The sequence below is a fragment of the Pongo pygmaeus genome, chromosome 4 (assembly GCF_028885625.2).
Source record: "Pongo pygmaeus isolate AG05252 chromosome 4, NHGRI_mPonPyg2-v2.0_pri, whole genome shotgun sequence".
In the NCBI taxonomy this organism is placed as follows: domain Eukaryota; kingdom Metazoa; phylum Chordata; class Mammalia; order Primates; family Hominidae; genus Pongo; species Pongo pygmaeus.
In genome coordinates, this window is record NC_072377.2 from 414,501 (window position 1) to 442,477 (window position 27,977).

Genomic DNA, 27,977 nt, shown 5'->3' on the forward strand with positions numbered 1-27,977 from the left:
CTCTTGTCCTTTACCCGTTTCTTGCTGCACTTGTGTGCCCTTTTAGATTAATTTGCAGGAGTTCTGTTTTTATTCTGGATAGCAATTTTCTTGTCAGTTACAGATGTTGACAATGTTTTCCCTCAGTCTGTGGCTTGGCTTTCCACTTAAGGGTTTAAAAATTATATCCCACAAGAGTTTAAAATTTTAGTATAGCAACTTTTCTATTTTATTCTTTATGGCTTATGTATTTTGCATCTTAGGAAAATAACTATCTTCGGCAGTGGCTTTTGACCAAAAACCAATGTTGTTTGATATTCATATCCCCACAGCAGCTTCTTGGGCCTCACTGACCCACATGTGAAAAGCCTCCAGTTCTATTCGTTGTTTCTTGATGCTTTAGATGTTCGCCTATGAATGTTTCACTGTTTCTAATCCACTTACTTGTATTCTCATTACTGATACATTTGAACACAGGGTCCTCCTCATCTTCTCCTTGCCTACAGTCTCTGTGGTGTTGCTTGCATTTTCTCTCTTCCTGTTTCCATTTCTGTAGTGGCCAACCTTAATGTGGGCATTTAACAAGGTCTAAGCAGGAGCTAAGCACGGTCTCTATTCTCCCAGAGCAGGGCCAGGACTGTGGGCACTTCAGTACCCTCCCCTCCCTCCCCCTCGAGTTTGCGCCTGTCAAGGTGGAGGAGGATCCCTCTAGCAATGACCCTGGGTTGGCTTCCACTGAGGGCTGAGTTTAGGAACAGTCTCTTGCTGTTTTCGTAGTCCACCCTTTCACTAAGGATGCATCCCTTGCACATCTGTGCTTCATATGGGAGTCTCCGTCCACCTCCCGCCTGCTGGGAGCCTTAGCTTCATCATCTGTCCTGCTTCAGTGTAAAACCCAACCCGTGGGCCGCAGAACTCGCACCCTACCCACCCACCTGCCTGCTCTAGGACGGCAAGCATCTCTGCTTCTGATTCGCATCCTTTCCCCTTCCCACATTTGTCCCTGGTCACGTCCTTGCCTGTTCGTGAATCCACTTGTGCAATCGACATGATGCTTGCACTCAGCAGTGCTCCTGTGTGTTCACAGAACGCGGTCTGCCAAAAACAGAAGTCAAGAAACTTTTTTTTTTTTTGAGACAGATTCTCCCTCTGTCACCCAGGCTGGAGTGTAGTGTTGCCATCTCAGTTCACTGCAACCTCTGCCTCCCGGGTTCAAGCCATTCTCCTGCCTCAGCCTCCCAGGGAGCTGAGATTACAGGCATGCACCACCACGCCTGGCTAATTTTTGTGGGTTTTTTTGGTAGAGATGGGGTTCCTACCAAAAAGATCATGTTGCCCAGGCTGGTCTCAAACTCCTGGGCTCAAGGGATCTTCCCATCTCAGCCTCCCAAAGTGCTGGGATTACAGTTAGGAGCCACTGCACCCAGCCAAGAAATACTTTTTTTTTTTTTTTTTTTTTTTTTTGAGACGGAGCCTCACTCTGTTGCCCAGGCTGGAGTACAGTGGCACGATCTTGGCTCACTGCAAGCTCCGCCTCCCGGGTTCACGCCATTCTCCTGCCTCAGCCTCCCGAGTAGCTGGGACTACAGGGGCCCACCACCATGCCTGGCTAGTTTTTTTGTATTTTTTTTAGTAGAGACGGGGTTTCACCATGTTAGCCAGGATGGTCTCGATCTCCTGACCTCGTGATCCACCTGCCTCAGGCTCCCAAAGTGCTGGGATTACAGGCGTGAGCCAGGGCGCCCCACCGAGAAAGACTTTTAATCAATGTTTTGTTAAGAAGTTACTAGACAGTCCTCCATCCAAATTCACTACCAGACATTGATATAATAGTATGAGTCTTTAGTTCATAATACTCAATGTTACTATATTTTGAAGAGTCCTAAAAGCTTTGGCAATTTTGGCAATTTTTTTCTTTAGTTTCAAAATTTCTTTACAGTCATAATTTCTAACATAATTTTAACTTTTTCTTTACTTTTTTTCATTGCTCAACTTGTTGCTAGATTTTAAGAAATTACAAGGAGAAAGTGAAATAATAGAGCCAGCGTCAGTGTCAACATCAGCAGGGCACGGGGCAGGGCTCCCTGTCGGAGTGGCAGTCGTCTCTGCTGGCTTCCCTGCCACCTTCCAGACCCTTCCTTTCGTGTGGCTAATTTTCAGGAGGGGCCAGGGGCACAACCTAGCAGCTCCGACCTATGAAAGACTTTCTTGTCAGTTGGTGTGTCAAGGCCAGCATCTTTTATCAAACAGACAAACCCTGAATGCTGGTGGTTTAGCACGTGCTTCTTCCTCCAGGTGAAGCCAAGTGCTGGCCATGGGCCTCTCCTCCAGGCAGCGACTCAGGACCGGCCCTCTGCAGCGCGGCCCAGTGACCCACATTCATTCTCCAAGACCTGCGCTGCTCGGCCTCTGACGGCCCTGGAAACATCCGGTGGCCACTCATCCCGGCATTGTTCCCACGTGGGTGCCAATGACTGCACTCCTGGAGGGGCTGAGTTCGTGTTTGGGTCCAGGAGGTACCCAAAGCCGCTTGTCTGCTAGTGGCAGGTATGACAGACGTTTGATTCCCAACCTTCTCCGCTTTCGTTTCTTCGTTTATTGAATGCCCGGCGCCCACCTCAGTCCGCGGGAAACGAGGGACGCGCCTGCCACACTGCAGTGCGGACTACGAAGCCAACATAAAGACATCAGGCATCAGCAGAGGATGGAGACAGCGGCTCTGGGTTTGTCTTCTCTCCGGTGGTTGGGAAGGGAAAGGAGAGAAAATGCAGGCAGTCACGCTCGGCGGAGGCGTCCAGGACTGCGCCGGCCCTGGGGAAGGGCGCACGCGGTGGTCGCTAGGGGCAGCGAGAGGGCCTGAGTTGGGGGGCTGGGACGGACAAGGAGCCCCCCCCACCCCGGCGGTTACCCTGTCCTGCTGGGGAGCGGCCATAGGGCATGTCCCCGAGCTGAAGTCGCTCGGCCGGGAGACGAGTACCCGCCCCGCGGGAGGGCCCAGACCCGTGCTTCCGGCGCCGTTGCCGGAAGCGGAAGTGCCCGCGCGCTGTCCACTTCCGGCCGGGACCCCGGAGGCGGAGGCGGCGGCGGCAGCGTAGCCGTAGAGGGTGAGTCGGTGGCAGGTCCTGACGGCCGGCGGGTCTTTGGGAGGTGGTCGTCGTCTTTCATCCTTGCTCTCCCTGTCTCTGGCTTCCGCGGGGGCGCGTAGGGGGAGGCCGGACCGGGACCTGGAGGGCGGGGAGGCCGTTCCGGACCCCGTGGAGTATCCCGCTCGTGCGAGTGTCCTCGGCGCAGGTGTACTCTCGGCGCAGGTGTCCTCCCCGGCATATGTGTCCCCCCAGGCGCAGGTGTCCCCTCGGCACATGTGTCCCCACAGGCACAAGTGTCCTTCCTGGTGCAGGTGTCCCCTTAACGGTGTCTTCCTCCACGCCCCAGGCGCAGGTGTCCTTCCTGGCATAGGTGTACCCCCTCGGAGCAGGTGTCCCTCCTTGGGGCAGATGTCCCTCCAGGCACAAGTGTCCTTCCTGGCGCATGTGTCCCCTCGGCGCAGGTGTCCTCCAAGGTGCAGGTGTCCCCTCAAGCACAGGTGTCCCCCCAGGCACAAGTGTCCTTCCTGGTGCAGGTGTCCCCTTGACGGTGTCCCCCCCAGGCGCAGTTGTCCTTCCTGGCGCAGGTGTCCCGCCTCGGACCAGGTGTCCCTCCTCGGAGCAGGTGTCCTTCTGGGCACAAGCGTCCTTCCTGGCCTTTAGGAAGCTTTCAAGGTGCAGGTGTTCTCCAAGGTGCAGGTGTCCCTCCAGCAGAGGTGTCCCCTCCGTGAGGTGCCTCCCAGCACAGGTGTTCCCCTCGGCGCAGGTGTCCCCCCGGTGAGGGGTCCCTCCTGGCGGAGGTGTCTGCCCGGCAGAGGTGTCTCCCTGGCGCAGGTGTCCCCCTGGGTGCTGATGTTCCCCTCAGTAGGGTGTCCCCCGCTCGGTGGAGAGGCTCACAGCGGAGCCAGCGCCAAGGGAAGGCAGTCAGAAAGGCTCTGGTAGGGGCTGGAGCTGGGTCTCTGTTTATGGTCTCTGAGTCCCTCTTTGGCTTCTGTGACCCAGAATCTTTAGTCTTCAGGCTGGGATGGAAGCCTCTGCGGTGTGTTTTTTAACTCCAGATTTTCCCTTTTTCCACATGAGTAGCTTTGTTCTGACTCCAAGGCGAGCTCTGCTTCACAGCTCTCCACTCACATCGCCTTGGCTTCCACTCACAGCGTGACAGACCTCACTCCAGCCTTAAGATGGGCGCAGCCACCTCACTGTGTGCCCCAGCAGAGTGGCTGGGTGATGGGCGCAGCCACCTCACTGTGTGCCCCAGCAGAGTGGCTGTGTGATGGGCGCAGTCACCTCACTGTGTGCACCAGCAGAGTGGCTGGGGGTCCATTTCTTGGGTTATTATCCAGCCCTATAATCAAAATCATACAGGCTTTAATGTCAATGGGAATCCTGATGATAATGTCCAAACAAAATAAGAAAACAAAAGTGTGCACCTACAAAGTCATATAAGCAGTGGAATCTTAGCTTTAAAAGAAACTCAAAGGGAAAAAACTGGAAGGAAACAAGCCCTGTTGGAGGGAGTTGCCCCTGAGTGTCGGGATTTAAAGGGAGTTGTCCCTGGGTGGTGGGATTTAAGGGAAGTTGCCCCTGGGTAGCAAGATTTAAGAGGAGTTGCCCATAAATGATGGGATTTAAGGGGAGTTGCCTCTGGCATCTTTGTATTTTTGTCCTGTCCAGATTTTCTACGTTGGTATGCCTAATTTCATAATCAGAAAATAAAGAGAAAGGAAAGGTTGCAATGTAGGTCCAGATGAAAAAGGAGAAGAGAGGTGTCTGAAAGCATGTGGGCATGGAGAATGAAAAATTCCAGGAGAAGGTGAATCTTTTTAATATTCATGAAGACGAAAATCAGACAGCTGAAGTCAAGCAGAACAGGTGTATTGGATTCCCACATTGACCAGATGCTCACCAAGCAGCTGTGTTAGCTCCCCGGGGAGGACAATGGTGGAGGGAGCATGGAAGGCAGGCTTGCGTGGCATCTGAGCACCTGTGGTCTGCACAGGACCTGCATAAAGGAGGGAAGTATGATGTTTTCTAGGGCAGTTAAAAAAGGGGGAAATGGGGTTTTGGATACCCAAGACAATAATGACTTTTTCTTTTTTTTTTTTTTGAGACGGAGTCTCGCTCTGTTGCCCAGGCTGGAGTGCAGTGGCGCGATCTCAGTTGACTGCAAGCTCCACCTCCCGGGTTCACGCCATTCTCCTGCCTCAGCCTCCCGAGTAGCTGGGACTACAGGCACCCACCAACATGCCCAGCTAATTTTTTTTTTTTTGTATTTTTAGTAGATACAGGGTTTCACCATGTTAGCCAGGATGGTCTCCATCTCCTGACCTCGTGATCCACCCGCCTCGGCCTCCCAAAGTGCTGGGATTGCAGGCGTGAGCCACCGGGCCTGGCTGACTATTGTCACTTTTATAGGGTGGGAATTGTGGGGCTTGTGCAGGGCCTCCAGCTGTGGTACCTGGTTGGGGGAGATGTCCGCGCTGTATTTGTCTTCATTAAGGGTCCTGGCGCAGCTGCCCACAGGCCTGGCCAAGGTGCTGGGGGAAAGCTCCTGAAATGAGAAACCAGCCCTGTCTTGCGGAGAGATGTGCCTTGGAGGCTGACATCTACATGGTGGGTGGTTTGGGACCCACATCTAGAATCTTCCAAATGTCCATGTCTCTCATGCCTGTGAAACGCCCCTGCTCTCCCCTTAAAGGTATAACTTCTCCATGTTTGTGTTATGAAGGTTTGTTTATCTTATCAAGGAGTTCCTCATCCTAGTTCAGCTTTCTTTGAGGTTTCCTGGATCAATGATCTTAGAGGCTCTCCTAGTAGCTCCACTGTGATCACCTGATTGTTTGGGGGAGGTTTTGTACCTAATGTTTCTACCGTCCTAACAACTCCTGCAGTGCACAGAGAATACCCCTAGCATGAACAGTGTGAGGATTCCACCAGCTTTTTCACCATGAAGGAGACAGACCGGGAGGCCGTTGCAACAGCAGTGCAAAGGGTTGCTGGGATGCTCCAACGCCCGGACCAGCTGGACAAGGTGGAGCAGTATCGCAGGAGAGAAGCGCGGAAGAAGGCCTCTGTGGAGGCCAGATTGAAGGTGAGGCCACCTGCCCCACTCCCAGGATCTGTCTTGGGCTTCAGGTTCTTGCTTGACATCACCATGATGATTTTGCTAAACTAGCCTTTATGGTAATGTGCAAGGAGGCAGAGCTGGACTTCCTTGAGCAGTTACTTTCAGCAGTGTATTACCACTCAGTAGCTTTGCTTAGAAGACACTGGGAATGGTGAAAACACCAAAGGAACAACCTTTTAAACACCCTGAGGCCAGGTGCGGTGGCTCATGCCTGTAATCCCAGCTACTTGGGAGGCTGAGGCAGGAGAATCGCTTGAACCCAGGAGGCAGAGGTTGCGGTGAGCCGAGATCGTGCCATTGCATTCCAGCCTGGGCAACAGAGTGAGACTCTGTCTCAAAAAACAAGCAAACACAGGAACAAAACGTAGAAACAAACACAGAAACAAAAACATGAAAAAAAAACCACAGAAACAAAAACAACACCCTGAAAGTGTCTATTAAGTTTTTAAACAATGTTGGAGGAAGGAGTAGTCTTATTTAAAGCTCTTCTACAGAGCACCACTAGAGGGCATTTTGTTCAGATTGTTTTAACTCACATTTAACAGAGAGCGGATCTGAAGCTCAGGTGCCGATTCTGTCCTGTGGGTCAGCCATCCTGGGGCCAAGTGTGGTCCTGGCTGAACAGCAGGAACTCCCCCGCCCCAAGCCAGTGAAGTCCTGACCGTTTTCTCTGCCTAGATAAGACCTTTTAGGAAACTAGGATGCCTGGGAGAGCATGGGTGACATCCTTCTGAAGGTACCATAGCAGGCCATGGTCCAGGGCAGACTGGTGGTAGTGTCCAGGATCACCAGGTGTAAGGCTAGATGAGGAGTGTCCTGACGTCTTCTCATCAAGGCTTTAAAATGCATCATTGTTCTGTTCCCAGGCAGCAATGAAAAAAAGTTACATTGTGAATCAATTAAATCCTTGTTAATTTTATTTTCTTTTCTGGGGATTGACTGTTTCCTGCTACTCAGTGGCTCTTTCCTGAACTTGACCGTCCTGGGGAAGATTTGTTCTTCAGGAGGCAGCACATGCTATCACTGGCTCTGCTCACCTGTGTGGCGTCTCTCTTTAGGCCGCCATCCAGTCACAGTTGGACGGGGTGCGCACAGGCCTCAGCCAGCTCCACAACGCCCTGAATGACGTCAAAGACATCCAGCAGTCGCTGGCAGACGTCAGCAAGGACTGGAGGCAGAGCATCAACACCATCGAGAGTCTCAAGGACGTCAAAGATGCCGTGGTGCAGCACAGCCAGCTCGCCGCAGCCGTGGAGAACCTCAAGAACATCTTCTCAGGTACCAGCCAGATGCTCGAGGCACTTGCCCACGCTCACACTGTCTCTGCATGACTCACTGAGTGCTCTGTGTGCAGTGTGCTTTGCAGCCCACACTGTAGACCTGTAGACGGTAAGTGTGATTCTTGTCTGCTCAGCGTCTGTTTTTGAACGTGGATGGAAGTGATCAGCTGGCTAGGAGAAGGCTTGTAGTTCAGTGTCAGGACAGAGGCCCAGAAGCGGATTGCCCAGCAAATGCAGTGTGGAGGGATTCCCTGGCTGAGTGTCGTTCCCTTGCCTGTGATGTGGCTGTTAAACTCTGTGAGTGCAGAAGAATGAAGACGCCACGGCCCATGCTTAGAAGGAGCTGCAGGAGAAGCCGCCCTGCGCATGGGACAGAGCAAGCAGATCCCAGAGCAGAAGGGTCGAGGCGAGCAGCAGCTCCCAGGCGGGAGGAGAAGCGTGTGTGCACAGGCCAGGGCAGAGGCAGGGCTGAGCACCATGGGGGAGTGACCATTTCAGTCTTTTTCCTGCATGCCTCAGTTAGAAGGATGCCAAAGGCCCTGTAACCTGTCCCTGAACGGTGCCAGCTGGCCCTGGGTGGTGGCTCCCAGCATTTGTGTTCACAGTCTCCTCCTGCTTGCTGTGACAGGAGCTGCTTCCACAGCCTCGTCCCTCCCCTTGGTCCCCGCTGTGTGTCAAGGTCAGCAGCATCCTTCAGGTCCCCAACTCAGAAGCCTTGGCAGGGTCTGATTCCTTCGCTTTCTTTGTTCCTTTCTCTGGCCTCTTGGCAAGTTCTTCCTGTTCCTCTACCAAACATCTCTGCCCTGATGTCTGCATGACACTTCCCCATCCCCAGCCGTCACCCTCCTCACTGGAGGGTGAGGGTGCCCCAGCCAGGGTGAGGATGCCTCCACACTGGCTGTGCTGCATCGTCTGTGATGCTTCTCGGCTCCTGAGGCCACATGTGAATTGGCGTGGTTCTCCCCAGCTGCCCACAGCGCACCTTGGTAATCCGTGTCCTGTCCACCCTGTCCTCTCTGCCCTCCTCTTGTGCTCGCGGCTGCAGCATTGCCAAGCACCTTGTCCTGTTGCTTTGTGTGTGCCCTTCTTCCAGGGCATGATCCGTAGGGTCACGTGTGGCTGCGGTCCATGTCTCTTTGTGCATGCGCGACACAAATGCCACCGTGCTGCCAACTCAGAAAGCAGCTCTTCTTGGTGACTGTGGACCGCCTGGAACTGGAACAAAGTCCTCTCGACGGAGTCTCCTTGGTGATGCTCAGCTGGCAGCTTTCTAGTTAATTTCCTCTTATTTCATATTGGCTGGCTACATTTCCTTCTGGTCTTTTAAACTAATGCCTAATGACCAAAAAGGTGCATTACTGGGATTAGTTTATCCACAGCAGTTGGAAATAATTTTCTTTCCTTGGTGAACAAATGAGCCTGCGTGGTATGCATGTTTTTTGTTACGGATAAATTTTCATTGAGAAGATTGGTTTGGTTCCCTTCAGACTTGCCTTATTGCCTATAACTCAGCAGTGCTGTGTACACAGCTCCCCTCCCCCATTTTTTCTTGTGCTAAAATGCACATGTACAGTTTGCCATCTTAACCATTTTTAAGTGTACAGTTGGGGACTACTAAGAACATTCATATTGTTGTGCAACCATTGCCACATCCATCTTCAGAACTCTTTTCATCTTGCAGACATGAAAATCTGTACCCATTAAACACTGACTTCGCACCCTCTGCCCCAGCTCCTGGTCCCCACCGTTCTGCCTTCTGTCTCTGAATCGGATGACTCTGAAGACCTCATAGAAGTGGCATCACACATTATCTGTCTTTCTGTGACATGCTTATTTCACTCAGCATGATGTCCTCAGGGGTCTTCCATGCTGTGGTATTGTAGAATTTCCTTCACTTTTAAGGCTGAATAATATTCCATTGTATGGATGGACCACATTTTGCTTATCCGTTTGTCTGTTGGTGGACATTTGAATTGCTTCCACGTTTTAGCTGTTGTGAATAATGCTGTAGTGAACATGGGTGTACAGATATTTTACTTTTATTTCTTTCTGGTATATACACACAAGTGTAATTGCTGGACTGTGTGGTAATTTATGTTTAAATCTTTGAGCAGCTGCCAGACTGTTTCCACCGGTGGCTGCAGCATTTCACAGTTTTCCACCATGAGTGTGCGAGGTTTCTGATTCGTCTGCATTTTCATTCTTCTCTTAAGTTTTTAAAAATATCCCTTATAGCTGGGCGTGGTGGCTCACGCCTGTCATCCCAGCACTTTGGAAGGCCGAGGCGGGTGGATCACCTGAGGTCAGGAGTTTGAGACCAGCCCGGCCAACATGGTGAAACCCCGTCTCTACTAAAAATATAAAAATTAGCCGGGCGTGGTGGCAGGCGCCTGTAATCCCAGCTACTCAGGAGGCTGAGGCAGGAGAATCACTTGAACCCAGGAGGCAGAGGTCGCAGTGAGCCAAGATCGCGCCACTGCACTCCAGCCAGGGGGACAAGAGCGAGACTTCATCTCAAAAAAAAGTCCCTTATGTTTCCTTTTTTGCCCCATTAATTGTTTAAGAGTATGTTGTTTAATTTCCACAAATTGGTGAATTTTACAGTTTTCCTTCTGATACTGATTTCTAATGTCATCTGTTGAGTTTGGAGAAGATACTTTGTATGATATTTATCTTTTAAAAACCTGAGTCTTAATTTGAGGCCTAATCTGTGGTCTTTCCTGAAGACTGTCCCATGTGCACATGAGAATAGTGTCTGTTCTGTTGTTGGGTGTTCTTTCTGTGTCTGTTCAGTCTGGTTGGTTGGTTGCATTGTTCAAGTCCTCTCTTTCCTTGTTTAGCTTCTGTCTGCTTGTTCTGTCCATCATTGAGAGAGAGATACTGAAGCCTCTGATTATTACAGAACTGAATGTTTCTCCCTTCAGTTCTATCCATTTTTGCTTCATGTATTTTGATGGTCTGTTAGTAAATGGAGAAATATTTATAATTGTTACATCTTCTTGCTGAACCTTCTATTAATACATTATGGCCTTCTTTGTGACTAGTTTTTTTTTTTAAATTTAAAGTATACTTCATATTTATTAGTATAACCACTCCTGTTCTCTTTTGGTTAATATTTATATGGAATATCTTTTTCCATCCTTTTATTTTCAACCTATTTGTGTCTTGGGCTCTAAGGTCAGTCTCTGGTGAACACATAGAATTGAATCATGTTTTTTTTTTTAAATCTATTTTGTCCACCTCTTTTGATTGAAGATTTTAATTTTGCCTACCTCTTTTGATTGAAGATTTTAATTAATTTTGCCTACCTCTTTTGATGGAAGAGCTTACATTTAAGTGATTACTGATAAGAAGGGACTTCTGTCATTTTGCTGTTTGTTTTCTATATGCCATATAACATTTTTGTCTCTTATTTCTGCATTTTTTTTGTGCTTTTGATTATTTTGGTAGTAAACATTTTAATTCCCTTCTTGTTTCTTTTGTGTATATTCTATAGCTGTTTTCTTTGTGCCTGCCATAAAGATTACACTTAACATCTAACATTATCTCACTTCAGTTTGAATTTATATCAACTTCAATAACACACAAAAACTGTCCCTATATGGCTTCATCTCCACTCCCTTTGGGTTGTTCATTTCACAAAATTACATCTTTATACGTCGTGTGTCCAAAATCATAGACTAATAATTGTTTTTTAATGCGTTCATTTTTAAAAATTAGGTAGAAAACAATGTGGAGTTAGAATCCAAAGTTACAGTGTTAGTAGCTTTTAGACTATTTTTTAATGTATTAGTTTCTTTTTTTTTGTCCCTTTTAACCAGAAAAAATATTAGTCTCTTAAGTCATGTAGAAAACAGAGTGATGAGTTAAAAACTGACGTGTTAATAATACTAGATTTTACGATTGTCCGTGAATTTACCTTTTTTGAGGCCTTTGCTTCTTCACGTGGCTTCCAGTTGCTCTCTAGCATTCTTTCTTCTCAACCAGTGGGACTCTATTTAAGCATTTCTTGCAGGGCAGATCTTGTGGTAACAAGCTTTTCAGCTTTTGTTTATCTGGGGATGTCTTAGTATCACTCTCACTTTTGAATGACAGTTTTGCTAGATTTAAGGTTCTTGGTTGACAGTATTTTTCTTTTAGCACTTTGAATATGTCATCCCACTGCCTCTGGCCTCCAAAGTTTTTGGTGAGAAATCTGATTTGCTCATAATCTTATTTAGGAGCCCTTGTTTCTGACAAGTTGCTACTTTCAAAATTCTTTCAAAAGTTTGATTAAGTTGTATCTTAGTGTGGACCTCTGAGTTCCTCTTGCTTGGAGGTCATTGAGCTTCTTGGATCTTCATATTCATGTCTTTCATCAAATGCGGGGAGTTTTCACCTATTATTTCTTCAAATAATGTCTTGCCCATTTCTCTCTTCTCCTTCTAAAAGTCCCACTAAGCCTGTGTTGGCCTGCTTGATGATGTCCACAAAGTCCCTGAGGCTCTGTTCACTTTTCTTCAATCTTTTTTCTTTCTGTTCCTGATACTTGATATTTCCCATTGTCCTGTCTTCACATTCACTGATTCTTTCTTGCACCTGTGCAGATCTGCCTTTGAATCCCTTTAGTGAATTTTTCATTTCATTTATTGTACTTTTCAGCTTCATATTTTCTTTTTGGTTTCCTTTTGGATTTTCTGTCTCATTATTGGTATTTCCATTTTGCTCATACATGTTTCTTTCTTCACATCTTTAAGTTCCTTACGCATCTTTAAATAGTTGTTTTAAAGTCTTTTTCTAGTAGATCTGCCATCAGATCTTTTACAGGGACAGTTTCTTATGTTTTCCTTTGAATGGGCCATACTTTCTTCTTTCTTTGTGTGCCTTATGATGTCTTTGTTGTTGAAGAATGGACACTTGAATCAGATAATGTGATAACTCTGGAAATCAGATCCCCTTCTCAGGTTGATGATTCTTGTTTTTTGGTTGTTGTAGGCTTTCTGTGCCAAGGCACAGCCTGAGGTGTGAACTTCAAGGTCGTGTCAAGTCTTTTCTGAGCTTATGCCTTTGCCTGGGCATGCATTGGCCACTTCCGAATTTTTCCTATAAATGCAGTTACTTTTGAATGTCTTTATTCATAAATATCTGGCTTTCAAAAAGGGGAACAGATGAAGGGGGTGGTGAAGACATCGGCCCTTTAAATTCCCTGGAGCTGTGTGGGGGCGAGGAGGGGCCTGTGAACAGGGGAAGATGCAACAGTGGCCGCTTACCTCTTCGCACCTTTGTGGTCAGAAGCAGCAGTCAGTGATCTGAATACAGATCTCCGGTGTGGAGGACAGGGTTCTTTTTGCCCAGCCAGGCTGCAGGCTGTGTGCAGGCAGCTCTAGGAACACATCAGCACATGCACAGCTGCCTGCGGGGCGGGAGGTGGGGCCTCGGTAGCCACTGCCCAGCTGAGAGCTGCAAATGCCCACCGTTAACCACAGTTTACCATTTATGCCTTCAGTAGACTCCAGAGTTCCAAAGATAGTTACCTCAGACACATCCTGCCATTGCAGTTGTTGTTAGCTAGGGAGATGTGGCTTCCTGCTCTGCCGTGTTCCCAGAACGCCGCATGCAGGCAGCCTTTTATGTGGTGGTGGTTGTTTATGTTGTGTCTTGTGCCTTCTCCCTAGTGCCTGAGATTGTGAGGGAGACCCAGGACCTAATTGAACAAGGGGCTCTCCTGCAAGCCCACCAGAAGCTGATGGACCTGGAGTGCTCCCGGGACGGGCTGATGTACGAGCAGTACCGCATGGACAGTGGGAACACGCGTGACATGACCCTCATCCATGGCTACTTTGGCAGCACGCAGGGGCTCTCTGATGAGCTGGCTAAGCAGCTGTGGATGGTGCTGCAGAGGTCACTGGTCACTGTCCGCCGTGACCCCACCTTGCTGGTCTCAGTTGTCAGGATCATTGAAAGGGAAGAGAAAATTGACAGGCGCATACTTGACCGGAAAAAGCAAACTGGCTTTGTTCCTCCTGGGAGGCCCAAGAATTGGAAGGAGAAAATGTTCACCGTCTTGGAGAGGACTGTGACCACCAGAATTGAGGGCACACAGGCAGATACCAGGGAGTCTGACAAGATGTGGCTTGTCCGCCACCTGGAAATTATAAGGAAGTACGTCCTGGATGACCTCATTGTCGCCAAAAACCTGATGGTTCAGTGCTTTCCTCCCCACTATGAGATCTTTAAGAACCTCCTGAACATGTACCACCAAGCCCTGAGCACACGGATGCAGGACCTCGCATCGGAAGACCTGGAAGCCAATGAGATCGTGAGCCTCTTGACATGGGTCTTAAACACCTACACAAGGTAAAGCTAACCTGGCGCCTGTGTTGTCTCTTAGGTAGAAGCCGTGTGTGAGAGGGGCTGGCAGCCGTTTGCTGGAGAGCCGACCTCAGGGTGTCACTCTGGGCAGGTACTCCGAGCCCACGGCCTTGGTTTCCGGCCAAGGGGTGTCTTCTTTCTGGTCTGCCTGCTGGTGCCCAGCCTCTGGTGTTTGAACACTGTTGTGCTTGGGAGGGATCTCTGCTCTTGGCCTCTAGCCCCCGTTGAGCTTGACAGGGTGCAGCTCCAGGCTGGGCCGGTTTCCTGTGCTCACCGTGTGCTGACTTGCTTCCTTGCAGTGACACCCTGAGGCAGGCGTGTTGTTACCCCATTTTACAGGTGAGGACACATGGTCCCAGGCGGGGCTGGGACTGGCTCATGGCCATCCTGCTGGGGAGGAGACCACCACATCACCTCTCTGGCTTCCAGCATCCCGGGTTTGGTTTCTCTTCACTAATATCCTATAGTAGTGAGTCTTTCAAAAATAAACAGTTACAAGTCTAGATAGTTCGAGGAAACTCCATCATCCTTTTTGTATCCTAGTACGAGGCTTTGTCACTTCACTTAAGGGAACATGAACCACTCTGTGCATGGATTAATTTGAAGTAGTGTTGAAAAATGGTGCAGTGGTGGGGGTATTCTGAAATTCTTTAAGATTAGGTAGCTGAAATGAAAATTTATTTCAATTTTCCATGGTTTCACGGTTAGAAAATAATATTAAGTAATGTATTGGAATTTCTTCTTTTTTTTTTTTTTTTTTTTTTGCCGGTCTTGTCACTGCAGTGGAGAAATTGAATAAACCTCTTTTTTTTTTTTTTTTTTTTTTTTTTTAGCAGTAAGGCATATTTTTTTTTGTGCTTTGTTTACTGGTATCTGCTTATAGAGAATTTGCATTTCAATACAGAAGGACAGAAGAGAAAGGAAGCGCCCCCTGCAGAGAATGGTCACCGTGGCGCTCTGTGCAACCGTGGCTCTCTGTGCACAGCCCTGGACTCACCTCCCCTGGCTGTCGCTCATCCTCATGGCCGCCCATTCTGTAGCCTTGACTGTGCAGGTCTCCCGCTCTGTGCCTGGTGTGTGTCAGCAGCCCATGAGGCAGGAGGCAGGGGATGATGTGCCCAGGTCACATGGCCAGTGAGTGGGAAGCTGGATTCCAGTCCCATCCCTGGGCCCTCCCGGGCCATGGCCACTAGACTGGGCTGTGCATGTGTGCACCTTGCCCAGTTTGTGTCTTGATTTTGTCTTTCCACGTTGTGAGTGTTTTTCTGTCCTTGGGTTGTCTCGTGAGTTCCATCACCCCGGCCTTTCTCAGGGGAGGTTGAAGTGCTCCGGAGGCTAGAAACATTCTCACACGGAATTGAGGTTCTTGGGCAAAAATAATCCAGATTAAAGAAAAGTCTTTTAAAATGTGCAGAATCTTAGGAAGTACTTTTTCACTTAGGAAGCTCTCAGATTTCTTATAGTGGACTGGCTCTTAATCATTTTATTCAGTGTTACTCTGAGAACATATTTAGGAAACATAGCATGAGGCGTGTGAGTTGAATTTTCTGAGTGGTCAAACCTTAGACTTAAAAAAAACTTTTTAATTTTAATTTTTGTGGGTACATAGTAGGTGTATCAAGCCTTAGACATTAAAGAGCCCAACCTTATATACAGATGATAACTTTTTTTTTTCTTTTGAGACAGAGTCTCGTTCTGTCACCCAGGCTGGAGTGCAGTGGCGCGATCTCAGCTCACTGCAAGCTCCACCTCCCAGCTTCACGCCATTCTCCTGCCTCAGCCTCCCGAGTACCTGGGACTATAGGCGCGTGCCACCATGCCTGGCTAATTTTTTTGTATTTTTAATAGAGATGGGGTTTCACTGTGTTAGCCAGGATGGTCTCAATCTCCTGACCTCATGATCCGCCCGTCTCGGCCTCCCAAAGTGCTGGGATTACAGGCATGAGCCACCATGCCCGGCTGATAATAACTTTTTAATGAAAACTTTTCCTGAAATGTAGCATGTATTTCCTGTCTTCTGGACAGCAGACTGAACGTAGTTTTGCCTGTTCTTGTGGATGCGTTTTTATCAGTAATGTCCTGTATTCTACGTTCCAGTCATCACCCTCTGCAGAGCGTAGTGATGTGGACTGCAGTGGCGTATTTCCAAAGGACAGCACAGCTGCCCCTCCATACTCAACGGGGAGGGATTCCAGGACCCCCCTTGGCTATCAAAATCCTCCGTAGCCCAAGTCCCCTTTATGAAAGGGTATAGTGTTTGCATGTAATCTGCGTACATTCTCCTTCATGCTCTAAATCATCTCTAGATTACTTATAAGACTAAATACAGTGTGAATGCTATGAAAATAGTTGTTCTATATTTTTTAAAATTTTTATTATTTTTTATTGTTGTTTTTCCCAAATATTTTCAGTCTGTGGTTGGTTCAGTCAGTGGATGTGGCACCCGTGGCTGTGGGGGCCAGCTGTGCTTGTCGTTTTGACTGAGTACATTTGTTTATTCAGCACCTCCTGTTTGCCAGGCCCTGCCTTGGCTCTGGAGGTGCAGTGAATAGAACACACGTCTTCCCCACAGGAAAGGCTCTTCCGCATTTGAGCCCCAGCACCTTATGAAGCTGGCGCAGCAGGGTGAAACTGGGGTTGGAGGGACTCACGTGGTCTCGGAGCCAGTGGGTGATGCCACAGAGACCCCAAAGCCCTTGGCCTCTGCCCTGCACTTTCCCCAGTTGGAGGGACTCACGCAGTCTTGGAGCCAGTGGGTGATGCCACGGAGACCCCAAAGCCCTCGGCCCCTGCCCTGCACTTTCCCCGGTTGGAGGGACTCACGTGGTCTCAGAGCCAGTGGGTGATGCCACGGAGACCCCAAAGCCCTCGGCCCCTGCCCTGCACTTTCCCCGGTTGGAGGGACTCACGTGGTCTCAGAGCCAGTGGGTGACGCCACGGAGACCCCAAAGCCCTCGGCCCCTGCCCTGCACTTTCCCCTGAGCCGTGGGCCGGCTGTGACCAGGAAGTCTCCAGGGTGGTGGACATTCGTGTGTCAAGTGAAACAGCTTCGGCACACTTGGGCATGCTCTTCTGTGTCTGTCGTGGTTTGTCACTCACATTCCTGATTCCCCCATAGTACTGAGATGATGAGGAACGTGGAGCTGGCCCCGGAAGTGGATGTCGGCACCCTGGAGCCATTGCTTTCTCCACACGTGGTCTCTGAGCTGCTTGACACGTACATGTCCACGCTCACTGTGAGTAGGGCTGGCCTCCGTGCCACAGACCACGGTGCTGGTTATATGAGTAACTTGGGCTTGGCAGCAGGCAGGAGGCAGAGTGGGAGATGCCTTAGCGTTGACTTCCTAGGGTGTGTTGCTCAGCTGCCCGGGCTCTGCTTCCAAGCCCTGACAGGTCCGTTTGCTAGAAGAGGAGAATGGCCCCTTCTCTGGGCCTGGATCTGAAGCTTGTCCTCTGCTGGAGACGTGAGCCTGTGCCATCCTCAGCAGGCTGGCCAGGGCCCAGGATGTCTGAACCGTGCGTGACAGCACCTGCCAGGCTCTCGGCTCTGAGTCCCAGGGTCGGGGGGTCAGTCAAGGACCAAAGGGCGAGTCCATTTGCAGCCTGGTGACCACCAGGTGGTCTCAGTGTGAGAGGAGGAGGTCAGCAGGGTCTGCTTCTTAGACAAGGGTGCGTCCACCTAGCAAGGCAGCATTATGACCAGAAGCTGAGGTGTCCTCAGGAGCTGGGGAAGGAGCGCTGTCTTCTCTTGGGACATGAGCTGCTGTGGTTGCTGAGTGTGGGCATGGGAACAGGCCTGACCGGACCTGACCGGACCTGACTGAACCTGGTCGGCCTCATTCTCTGTGCACCTGGGACTCAGCAGCCTTGTCCTCCAGCATGAGGTGCAGCCAAAAGGGCATCTAGTTTCTTCTCCCTCTTTATCTGTACCAAGGGTTCCAGTTAAACCCCTGCAGGCTGCTGTGGTCACTGCCTCCCATGGGAGTGGCTCCTGGGTCCCTGCTCTGGAGTCCTCATTTGAGAAAGAGGACGCTGGTGCCCTGTGTCTGGTTTGTGGAGCTTCTGCATGCAACTGACCAGGTGATTGGCGTGACCCTCAGGCACCTGCTCTTCTCTCTTCTCTTTTCCATGATGCTGAACTTCCTTTAGTCAAACATCATCGCCTGGCTGCGGAAAGCACTGGAAACGGACAAGAAAGACTGGGTCAAAGAGACGGAGCCGGAAGCCGACCAGGACGGGTACTACCAGACCACACTCCCTGCCATCGTCTTCCAGGTACCACCTGCAGGGGACTGGCACAGTTCCGTTTCCTAGGTGGATAGTGGGACCTGTAGGTTTTACAAAGTGACACAGATACCCAGGATCTTCATCCACAGAGTGTAGTAAAAATATTGAGAGCCCTGCCTGGTGCATCTAAGTCCTCTCCTCTCTCTGTCTCTTACTCTCTGGAGCTGCAGAAACCTGAGATGATACTTACCAAATAGTTTTGCCCAAGGTCACTTTACTTTTCTGACCTGGTCTTTATGGGTTTGGACTACAGCCTAATTATATGTTATTTATGTGCGACTTTCAAATGTGAGTTTGTTTGGTTGATATCCAGGATTTGTCCTAAAAAATGGCACATGATTGAGTCTAAACAGGTGGATTTTGGGAGCGTCCATTATTTTTTTTGAGACGGAGTCTCACTCTGTTGCCCAGGCTGGAGTGCGGTAGCACAATCTTGGCTTACTGCAATCTCTACCTCCTGGGTCAAGGCGTCCATTAGCTTTTAAAGTTGCTCTCCTGTTCATTGGTTAAAGTTCTAAGTATTAGACCTACCTGCATTTTTACCACAGATTCACTTTCCAACGCCCGAGCCTCACTAGATGTTAGACCCAGTGTATTCTTACCACAGATTCACTTTCCAGTGTCCGACTGCCGTGTCCCATTTTTCCTGCTCTTTTTTTCTTTTGGCACATCATGTGTTTTAATTTGAGTGGCATTGCTGAGGGATGGAGCCCAGTTGTGTTAGAATCCTCACTCAGGACTCTAGTCAGGCAGGAGTGAGGGCTGGCGGGTGACATTTCTCTCTGAATGATACCGTTAGTTATTGACAGGCTAGTCCAAACCCTTTCCTTTGTTCGGAAACGGATGCCGTGAGAAACTGTGTGAGGAGAGCTCTGTCCCCTTGCCCTTCCTCTGCCTGGGTCAGCTCCTGGCAGGGCCTGGCACACCCCAGGTCCAGATTCTTAGGAACGCTGCATCATGACGGTCATGGGGCCAGGGAGGGTGAGTCAGGCGCCTGAGGGGCGCCATCCCGGGTGGGGCCTCACTCCACACATTAAAACTCCAGTCACGTAGTGTGAGGACAGACGTGGCCCCCGTGGGAGAAACCAGTTTGCCAGGAATTAAGAAATGAGTCACTTGGTACTTTACCAGGTGAGAAAGTTGTTTTTTTTTTTTAACTAACTGTTATTTTTCACGTGGTTTCATTTTTTTTTTCCTCTGAATTTGGACTATCCTAAATGCCAGTTAGCAGATGGCGGTTTTATATAACAGCAAACCTGCACTCTTAGTATACTCCTGTAAGATTATACCAGAATTCATAAGTTCTCTGATTTTTAGATGTTTGAACAGAATCTTCAAGTTGCTGCTCAGATAAGTGAAGATTTGAAAGCAAAGGTACTAGTTTTATGTCTTCAGCAGATGAATTCTTTCCTAAGCAGGTATGTCTTTCTGCCAGTGTGCTAATGTACAAATTGAATGTTTTTAAAAATTAGAAGCAAAAATTTTTTGATCCTACTATGCCTGTTACTAAAAAGAAATTAAGCCTATAGATTCCCCACGTCACTCCTGTGTTCTTCAAAAGCAAAGGGAGGGAGCGGAGCTTCTGGATCATCTTCCCCTTGAATGGACCACACGCCCGCTTGGGCTCCCAGAGCCGATGTGTTGTGACGTCCTTAGTGATGCGCCGGATGACACCAACTCTGTTGGAGTCAGGCTCCTCCCGTTGCCTGTTCTGAACTTCCTGGGGGTGGGGGTGGCGACTCCTGTCGCAGTGCCCACTTCGTAGTGGGGAGGGCGTCCTCGGCCGAGCCGGCCCTCCTCAGAAGGGTTCCAGGCAGCCATGACCTGGCACGCCACCCTCCCCATGAGTTGTTGATAATTTTCAAACCTGTACAGATGTGGAAAAGAGTTTAAAAAACTGTGTTCACCCATCATGCAGTCCAGAAGCCATCCCCTCCAAAGCCCCCTTGCCTAATCTGTTCTCCCCTGCCCATTCCGCTCTGTCTGCTGAAGTACCTTGAGGCAAACCCCAGGCGCTGTGGCATGGTATTTGCGACCCTCTCTCAAGCCACTGCAGTGCCATCAAGTCAGAGACACATGCACGGTGACTCCGTGGGGTCATCCGATGCCAAGTCTGCGTTTGGGTTGTATCTCAAGTGTGTCTTTTGATAGTTGTGAATCAGATTGGACTGCATCGCATGAGGGCTTAGGGTTCCTAGGCCTCTGGTAAGCAGAACAGCCCCTTCCCTTCTTCAGCTGCTGGCTTGTAGATCTCTGTAGAGAGATGTCCCTCAGCCTCCTCCTCAGTCTACCGTCAGCTCCCGAGCCAGATACTGGCTCTGCAGGCTTGGATCCCACTTATTGGCAAGTGTGCCTTCCACGATGTGGCACATCAAGAGACATGAGACACAATGTGGCACATCAGGAGACATGGCGTCCATAGGTCCTGTCCTGGTGGCTTAGGTACTACAGCCACGCCGCCCACTCAGAGTTCCCATTTTCCATCCATCGATGGGGGTCATGCCCAAGTCCCCACTGGCCGCCCATCCACAGGGGTCACAGCTGAGTCCCCACTGGCCTTCTTCCATAGAGGTCTTAGCCAAGTCCCTATTGGCCGTCTGTCCATGGGGATCTTGGCCTGAGTTTGTTTCTTTGGAGGTCATTGTCATTTATGAGGTTAGATTCTTCTATAAAGAGACCGTTCTCTGATCACCCTCAGCTTTTTGATGACCTGAACCACACTTTGGACAGAAATGCTAACTTCTTTCCCTTTAATTGCCAGCTTTCAGTGTGCTCCTTTCTTAACATCTCTTAAAAACAGAAACGGTATTTGTTGTACGATTCTTCCACTCCCATAGGTGCTTGAGCATCCCCACAATAAGTTTAAAAATAGAGCGTGTCACTACCTCTGTTTGTTTTCTTGACATCTCACGTGTCTGTTTTTAATTGGATGATTTCAGGGACAGTTTCTGAAAGGGACATTTTACCTGACATTTGATGATATTCCTAACACTATGAGTTTCTAGGTGAAGTGTATAGTAAATAAAATAAGATAATGCTTTCCCAATTCCTCACAATCAAATATGTAGTATATTTTTACAATCGGAATGCTGAACCATATTTTTTTTTCCTTTTTTCAGTTATTTTTTACCAACTCCTCAAAATTGTTATATTTTTTAATTGTTTTTAAGAGACAAGGTTGGCCAGGCATGGTGGCTAACCACCCAGCACTTTGGGAGGCTGAGGCAGGTGGATCACGAGGTCAGGAGTTCGAGACCAGCCTGGCCAATATGTGAAACCCTGTCTCTACTAAAAATACAAAAATTAGCTGGGCATGGTGGGGCACACCTGTAGTCCCACCTGCTCAGGAGGCTGAGGCAGGAGAATCACTTGAACCCGGCAGGTGGAGGTTGCAGTGAGCCAAGGTCTCACTACTGCACTCCAGCCTGGGTGACGGAGCAAGACTATCTCAAAAAAAAAAAAAAAAAAAAAAGAGACAAGGTCTGATTAGGTTACCCCGCTGGGTAGCTCACTGCAACGCAGCCAGCAGCCTTTAACTCCTGGGCTCAAGTGGTGTCCCTGCCTCAGCCTCCTAATGAGCCATATTTTAAAGCCTGAGGTGAAGTTATTTTTTTGATCCATTTAAAGTAATCATCCTCTCTGTCCTTCCATTAGTCTGGATCGTCTAAAGATTGTTTTATTTTTAGAGGCTCATCCAGTCAGATGTTAGTGATGTGAAATTTCAGGCCAGGCATGACGTCAGCGTGGCGTTTGAAACAGCTCCACGTTGCCCTTAGTGCTGTCTGACTGAAGCCTGTCTGTTCTCAGATATAAAGATGAAGCGCAGCTGTATAAAGAAGAGCACCTGAGGAATCGGCAGCACCCTCACTGCTACGTTCAGTACATGATCGCCATCATCAACAACTGCCAGACCTTCAAGTGAGTGCGGCCGGGCGCTGTGGCAGGGGAGCGGTGGAGGCCGGCCTGCCCAGCTGCTGTGTTGAACCTGAACCATTTCCTTGCAGGGAATCCATAGTCAGTTTAAAAAGAAAGTATTTAAAGAATGAAGTGGAAGAGGGCGTGTCTCTGAGCCAGCCCAGCATGGACGGGATTTTAGACGCCATTGCAAAGGAGGGCTGCAGCGGTTTGCTGGAGGAGGTCTTCCTGGACCTGGAGGTGGGCCTGGCTCTTTCCTCCTGCCGTTTTCTGGGCCGAAGCACGGTGCTTCCTCACTGCCCTCTGGGACACAGGCTGTGAACTGTACCGAGTGGATGCCGTCTGGGGAGCCGGGCTGTGCACTTGCATTCAGGTCAAATCGCTTAAAGCGTCTCCGTTTTCTGTGCCGCTGCTTCGTGTGATGCAGGTCCTTCTTACATTCAGGTCAAATTGCTTAAAGCGCCTCTGTTTTTGGTGACGCTGCTTCGTATGATGCAGGTCCTTCTTACATTCAGGTCAGATCACTTAAAGCGCCTCCGTTTTCTGTGACGCTGCTTCGTATGATGCAGGTCCTTCTTACATTCAGGTCAGATCGCTTAAAGCGCCTCCGTTTTCTGTGACGCTGCTTCGTATGATGCAGGTCCTTCTTACATTCAGGTCAGATCGCTTAAAGCGCCTCCGTTTTCTGTGACGCTGCTTCGTATGATGCAGGTCCTTCTTACATTCAGGTCAGATCGCTTAAAGCGCCTCTGTTTTCTGTGACGCTGCTTCATGTGACGCAGGGTCCTTCTTACATTCAGCTCAGATCGCTTAAAGCGTCTCTGTTTTCTGTGACGCTGCTTCATGTGAGGCAGGGTCCTTCTTACATTCAGCTCAGATCGCTTAAAGCGCCTCTGTTTTCTGTGACGCTGCTTCATGTGATGCAGGGTCCTTCTTACATTCAGGTCAGATCGCTTAAAGCGCCTCTGTTTTCTGTGACGCTGCTTCATGTGACGCAGGGTCCTTCTTACATTCAGCTCAGATCGCTTAAAGCGCCTCTGTTTTCTGTGACACTGCTTCATATGACGCAGGGTCCTTCTTACATTCAGCTCAGATCGCTTAAAGCACCTCCGTTTTCTGTGATGCTGCTTCGTATGACGCAGGGTTGTTCTTTCATTCAGGTCAGATTGCTTAAAGCGCCTGTTTTCTGTGGCGCTGCCTGCTTCGTATGATGCAGGGTCCTTCTTACACACAATTCAGTAGATTCACCCAGTAAGTATTAAAGATATCAGACAATTTAGTGGATTACAAAATAGAAACAGATATGTAGGGACCTGTCAAAAAGTCAAATTGAGAGTGCACACACACACACATCCTCACATAGATCAGTTTCGCTTTTGAATATAAGTACACACACAAAAATCATTAATAAAATGAATTTAATATTGTATCAAAGGCATAACCTACCATGAAATGTAGGGGTTATTTCAGAAACATAAAGATGGCTTAACATTATTTAGATGTATTGGCAGAAATGAGGATATATTTAAAAAATAAGACCATGTAGGCCGGGTGTGGTGGCTCACGCCGTTAATCCCAGCACTTTGGGAGGCCAAGGTAGGCGGATCACCTGAGGTTGGGAGTTCGAGACCAGCCTGACCAACATGGAGAAACCCCATCTCTACTCAAAATACAAAATTACCTGGGTGTGGTGGTGCATACCTGTAATCCCAGCTACTTGGGAGGCTGAGGCAGGAGAATTGCTTGAACCTGGGAGGTGGAGGTTGCAGTGAGCAGAGATCGCGCCATTGCACTCCAGCCTGGGCAACAAGAGCAAACTCCTTTTCAAAACAACAACAACAACAAAATAATAAGACCATGGCCATCTGGTGGTCCTGCTGGAAAGGGGTTCCTGGGATGAGGGGTGGGATTGGTTGCTGATTCTTCAGTGTCTGGTTGTGCAAGAGAACAGAAATGTGTGTGGAAGTGTCCCCAAAGAGGCAGACACTTGTAACTTTCGTAAATATGACTTAGAAAGCAAGAAGGAAATATTTACATTTGAAATTATTTCAAAATTTAAAAAGAATATATAGAAAAGTGGACAAAGGACATGAACGGCCACCTTACATTAAAAGCAACACCAGTGAAACCAGATGCCCAATCTTATCCTCGAAGCAATGAATGCTCAACAGGACCTGCTGCTCAGCAGGACGGCAGGAGCCGGAGACGCGGATGCTGTTCAGGCTTGTTGAGGGCGTGGGAGAAAGGGGCTGTTTGGATTCTGTGTGGGCCTGAACTGGGTTGGGTTTTGGAGGGCAGCTTGGAAATACAGCCATTGTAGTTTTAATTTGTAACTTTTACTGGAGTTTTAATTTGTACACTTCTATTGGAGTTTTAATTTGTATACTTTTATTGGAGTTTTAATTTGTATAGTTTTATTGGTTTTAATGTGTATACTTTTTGACTGAAAAATTCAACTTTAAGGAATTTCATCAGTAGAATTATACAGATTCACTGTTGCATTATTGCAAAATGTGAAAAAAATTTAAATGTCCATCAATAGAGAATTGGGCAAATAAATACGATAAATATATGTAGCCATTAAAGGTAAAATGTATACATGCACAGATATTTCCATCTTTAACATGTCATTTTGGGAAGCTCATCGCAGAAATTGTAGTATAAATCTTCTATGCTTAAAGTACACATTTGCAGATTATATAATCGAATTTTTACCTGAGTGTGCATTGCTGTTGTAATTAGAAAAGCAGTGTGACGTAGCAAAGATGCACGGAAGTGCCTCCCTCCCGCACACACTCAGCGCTCGTGGGACGTTGAGGTGAGGAAGTGCCTCCCTCCCACACTGCACGCAGCTCTTGTGGGGCATTGAGGTGAGGAAGTGCCTTCCTCCCGCATGCGCTCGGCTCTCGTGGGACGTTCAGGTGATGATTTCTATGATCTGTTTCTGCTTTTCAGCAACATCTGAATGAATTGATGACGAAGAAGTGGCTATTAGGGTCAAACGCTGTAGACATTATCTGTGTCACCGTGGAAGACTATTTCAATGATTTTGCCAAAATTAAAAAGCCGTATAAGAAGGTAAGAAGGTGGGACCTAGTTTCCTCATCACCTTGACGCTAGGGCTCACCTCTCACCCTGCTCAGAATTCAGCATCCAGTGAGTCCCTCCGTGAGTGAACGTTCACTCGTCCTATCAGCCCAAGGGAGGCAAGAGGCTCTGCGGATGCCACCTCCCTGGGACGGGGCTCTGGTGAGACTGGCTGGGGCCCTGTGGCGTGGCCCTCGAGGTGGAGGGAGCCATGGTTCCTGGAGAGGACCGCGAGCCCCGTCTTAGCTCCTTGCCCTTCCACTCACTCCGTGAGGCCCCAGGGATTTCTTTCCGCTTCAGACCCTCCTTCCTGCAGGACCCAGGTTCCTCTTTCCTCCAAGTGCCTGCCACGTTTTCCAGATGCTGCAGTCGTTATCAAAGAACAGCAGCAGCCACTGACACCGGGCCTGTCTGTGGACCGAATGCTAATGCGTGTGGCACGTGCCTCACCCACGTCTGTCCTGCTGGGGGCTGGAGCTGGCCTGGTGCAGGGGTCCAGGTCACCGTCACTGTTCCCCCCCTGAGCCCCCGCTCCTCCTTTGCGGTGAGATGCCAGAGCCGTGGCGGAGCGAGGAGGAGTGGGCTCAGAGCCTCCGGGGAGCCACTGGGAGCCCCAACCTGGGTTTAAATGAAAGTGCTCCTGGCCGCCAGAGCCGTGGAGCCTGCAGCAGATTGCGTGTTTCTCCCCAGAGGATGACGGCCGAGGCGCACCGGCGCGTGGTGGTGGAGTACCTGCGGGCGGTCATGCAGAAGCGCATTTCCTTCCGGAGCCCGGAGGAGCGCAAGGAGGGTGCCGAGAAGATGGTTAGGGAGGCAGAGCAGCTGCGCTTCCTGTTCCGGAAGCTGGCGTCCGTGAGTGTCGCGCAGGTCCCGGGGTAGAGAAAGCCTGTCGCTCCACGGCCCTGTTCAGCCTCCACCCCGGGACTCAGGCCAGTAGCTGGGAGTGTGTCGTGTGTTTGTCAGGCGAGGGGAGGCTGGGTCCAGGTCCTGCCTGACCTTGTGGTCGGACACAAATGACCACAGAGGCAGACGCGCCGGCCCCGCCGGCTTCCTGAGGCCGCCCGCAGCTCCCTGACGGCCGCTTCCCGGTCTGTCCTGTGCTGCGAGGTGCTGGCTGCCTCCCACTGTCTGGCCCTCACCCCAGACCCCTGGCCCGGTCACTGAGCTTTCAGAGTAGATCCTGAGGAGTCAGGTGAAGAGGGAGGTTCCCAGTCAGGAAGGGGCTCAGCCAGAATCCAGCCACTCCCAGCGCCGCGGGACAGCCGAGGGCGGCTCCTCACATTCCTGCTGCCTTCCAGGGTTTCGGGGAAGACGTGGACGGATACTGCGACACCATCGTGGCTGTGGCCGAAGTGATCAAGCTGACAGACCCTTCTCTGCTCTACCTGGAAGTCTCCACTCTGGTCAGCAAGTATCCAGACATCAGGTAAGGGATGCACGTCTGCCTTAGAATCCTGGAGTGGAGCGGCAGGTCCCTCCTCTCTGGGGCGGGTGGGGCTTCCGGTTTACAAGTTCAGCCCTGCAGCACCGCAAGGGTTCAGGTGCGGCACAGCGGGGCCCAGGCGCGGGGAGCAGAGCGGCTCCTGTGCTGCCTTCCACCTGGCCTGGGCAGCGGTGTGGGTGGGCGGAGCTCGCGGGGCACACCCCGGGTGGGGACGGTGGGGGTGGGGGTGGGGTGGGGGCAGGGCTGTGACAGCTCTGCTGTGTGTAGTGGGGAAGATTTGGGCTGTGGAGTGGCCTGAGTGGGGCGAGTTTAGGAAATTTCCTCTGTGCTCATGGTGGACTCGGGAGGGCCCAAGTGCCGCTTGGACCAGACACCTTCGGAGGATGTAATTACGGGGAGTCCCCAGTACCAGGTCCAGGGAAGGGGACCCACGCATGTCCCCCCTCCACCATGCTGGCTCCAGGCCCCAGGCCAGCCTTCGCGGCCCCTGTCTCAGGGCACCTGCCACTTCCCCAAGGGGCCACCTCCATGGCTGCAGCCGCGTCACCTCCATCCCATCATCTCGCTGGTTAAACGTGGAAAAACGGGGTCTTGAGCTCTCCACGGTCTCCCCTCTGGTTGGGCCGGAACAAAGATTTATAAAAGCAATGTTGAAAAACCTTTCTGCAATTGGATTGAGAAAAGACAGAGTAAGGTGAAAATGCAGGCTTGTCTCCCGCTGAAAAGGGAAAGGTGCCATTTGTCTGCAGCGGTCCTCACCCCCTACGTTCTGTCAGCTGGGGTGGTGAGGCCATGAGTCCCTCGCAGCGTGGTGCATCACAGGGGTGCTAAGCGGGCATGGGCTGACATCTCCCCATCCCCAGGGATGACCACATCGGTGCGCTGCTGGCTGTGCGTGGGGACGCCAGCCGTGACATGAAGCAGACCATCATGGAGACCCTGGAGCAGGGCCCAGCACAGGCCAGCCCCAGCTACGTGCCCCTCTTCAAGGACATTGTGGTGCCCAGCCTGAACGTGGCCAAGCTGCTCAAGTAGCCTCCGCCGACCTGCCCTGCTCGCCCCTCCATAGCCTCAGTTCCTGCCCTTAGAAACGCGGGAAAGCCGATTGCTCTCCTTGGCCACACGTGCTCCTTTCAGCTGCACGGCCTGTCCTTAGGCACCAGTGTGATGCACCGGGTGTGCGTCGAGTGAGCGTCCTGAGGCCACGTGCGGAGGCCCCTCATTGTGCTGTCAAAGGCCTGTGTGTGCAGGCCTCTGCCACACAGCCTCTCTCGGGTGCTTGTTTTTTGCAGTGGTTGAAAGTGTGTGGGGCACAGAGGACGTGCACCTCCGTGCCCTCCTCCTCCCTGGGCACCCCATCTGCTTAAGTGCTCGGAACCCTGTCACCTAATTAAAGTTTCTCGGCTTCCTCAGAGAAATGAAAA

At 50.1% G+C, this 27,977-nt stretch overlaps 1 protein-coding gene and 1 pseudogene across 2 annotated transcripts; one reads left to right on the top strand and one right to left on the bottom strand.

Moving 5' to 3' along the window:
* Window positions 1–177: 177 nt before the first annotated feature.
* On the bottom strand, window positions 178–3,509 carry LOC129037112 (uncharacterized; annotated as a pseudogene).
* EXOC3 (exocyst complex component 3) lies at window positions 2,952–27,977 on the top strand. Of its 2 annotated transcripts, none has more exons than XM_054487758.2 (13): window positions 2,952–3,083; window positions 5,954–6,153; window positions 7,248–7,467; window positions 13,124–13,805; window positions 16,939–17,056; window positions 17,970–18,095; window positions 19,425–19,525; window positions 21,915–22,025; window positions 22,112–22,262; window positions 24,978–25,100; window positions 25,800–25,961; window positions 26,408–26,535; window positions 27,417–27,977. In XM_054487758.2, exons 2-13 carry the CDS (start codon window positions 6,010–6,012, stop codon window positions 27,586–27,588), a joined length of 2,238 nt encoding a protein of 745 aa, XP_054343733.1. In that variant the 5' UTR covers window positions 2,952–3,083; window positions 5,954–6,009; the 3' UTR covers window positions 27,589–27,977. The 2 variants fall into 2 exon arrangements, with proteins under 2 accessions (XP_054343733.1, XP_063520687.1); XM_063664617.1 differs by having other exon boundaries at window positions 3,079–4,875.

What these genes read in the sequence shown, in the direction of transcription:
- EXOC3 (XM_054487758.2), top strand. Translation starts at nt 6,010, where the DNA reads ATGAAGGAGACAGACCGGGAGGCCGTTGCAACAGCAGTGCAAAGGGTT. An exon ending in ATGAATTCTTTCCTAAGCAG is followed by an intron (nt 19,526 to 21,914) that starts GTATGTCTTTCT and finishes GTCTGTTCTCAG; the next exon opens with ATATAAAGATGAAGCGCAGC. An exon ending in TGTTCCGGAAGCTGGCGTCC is followed by an intron (nt 25,962 to 26,407) that starts GTGAGTGTCGCG and finishes GCTGCCTTCCAG; the next exon opens with GGTTTCGGGGAAGACGTGGA.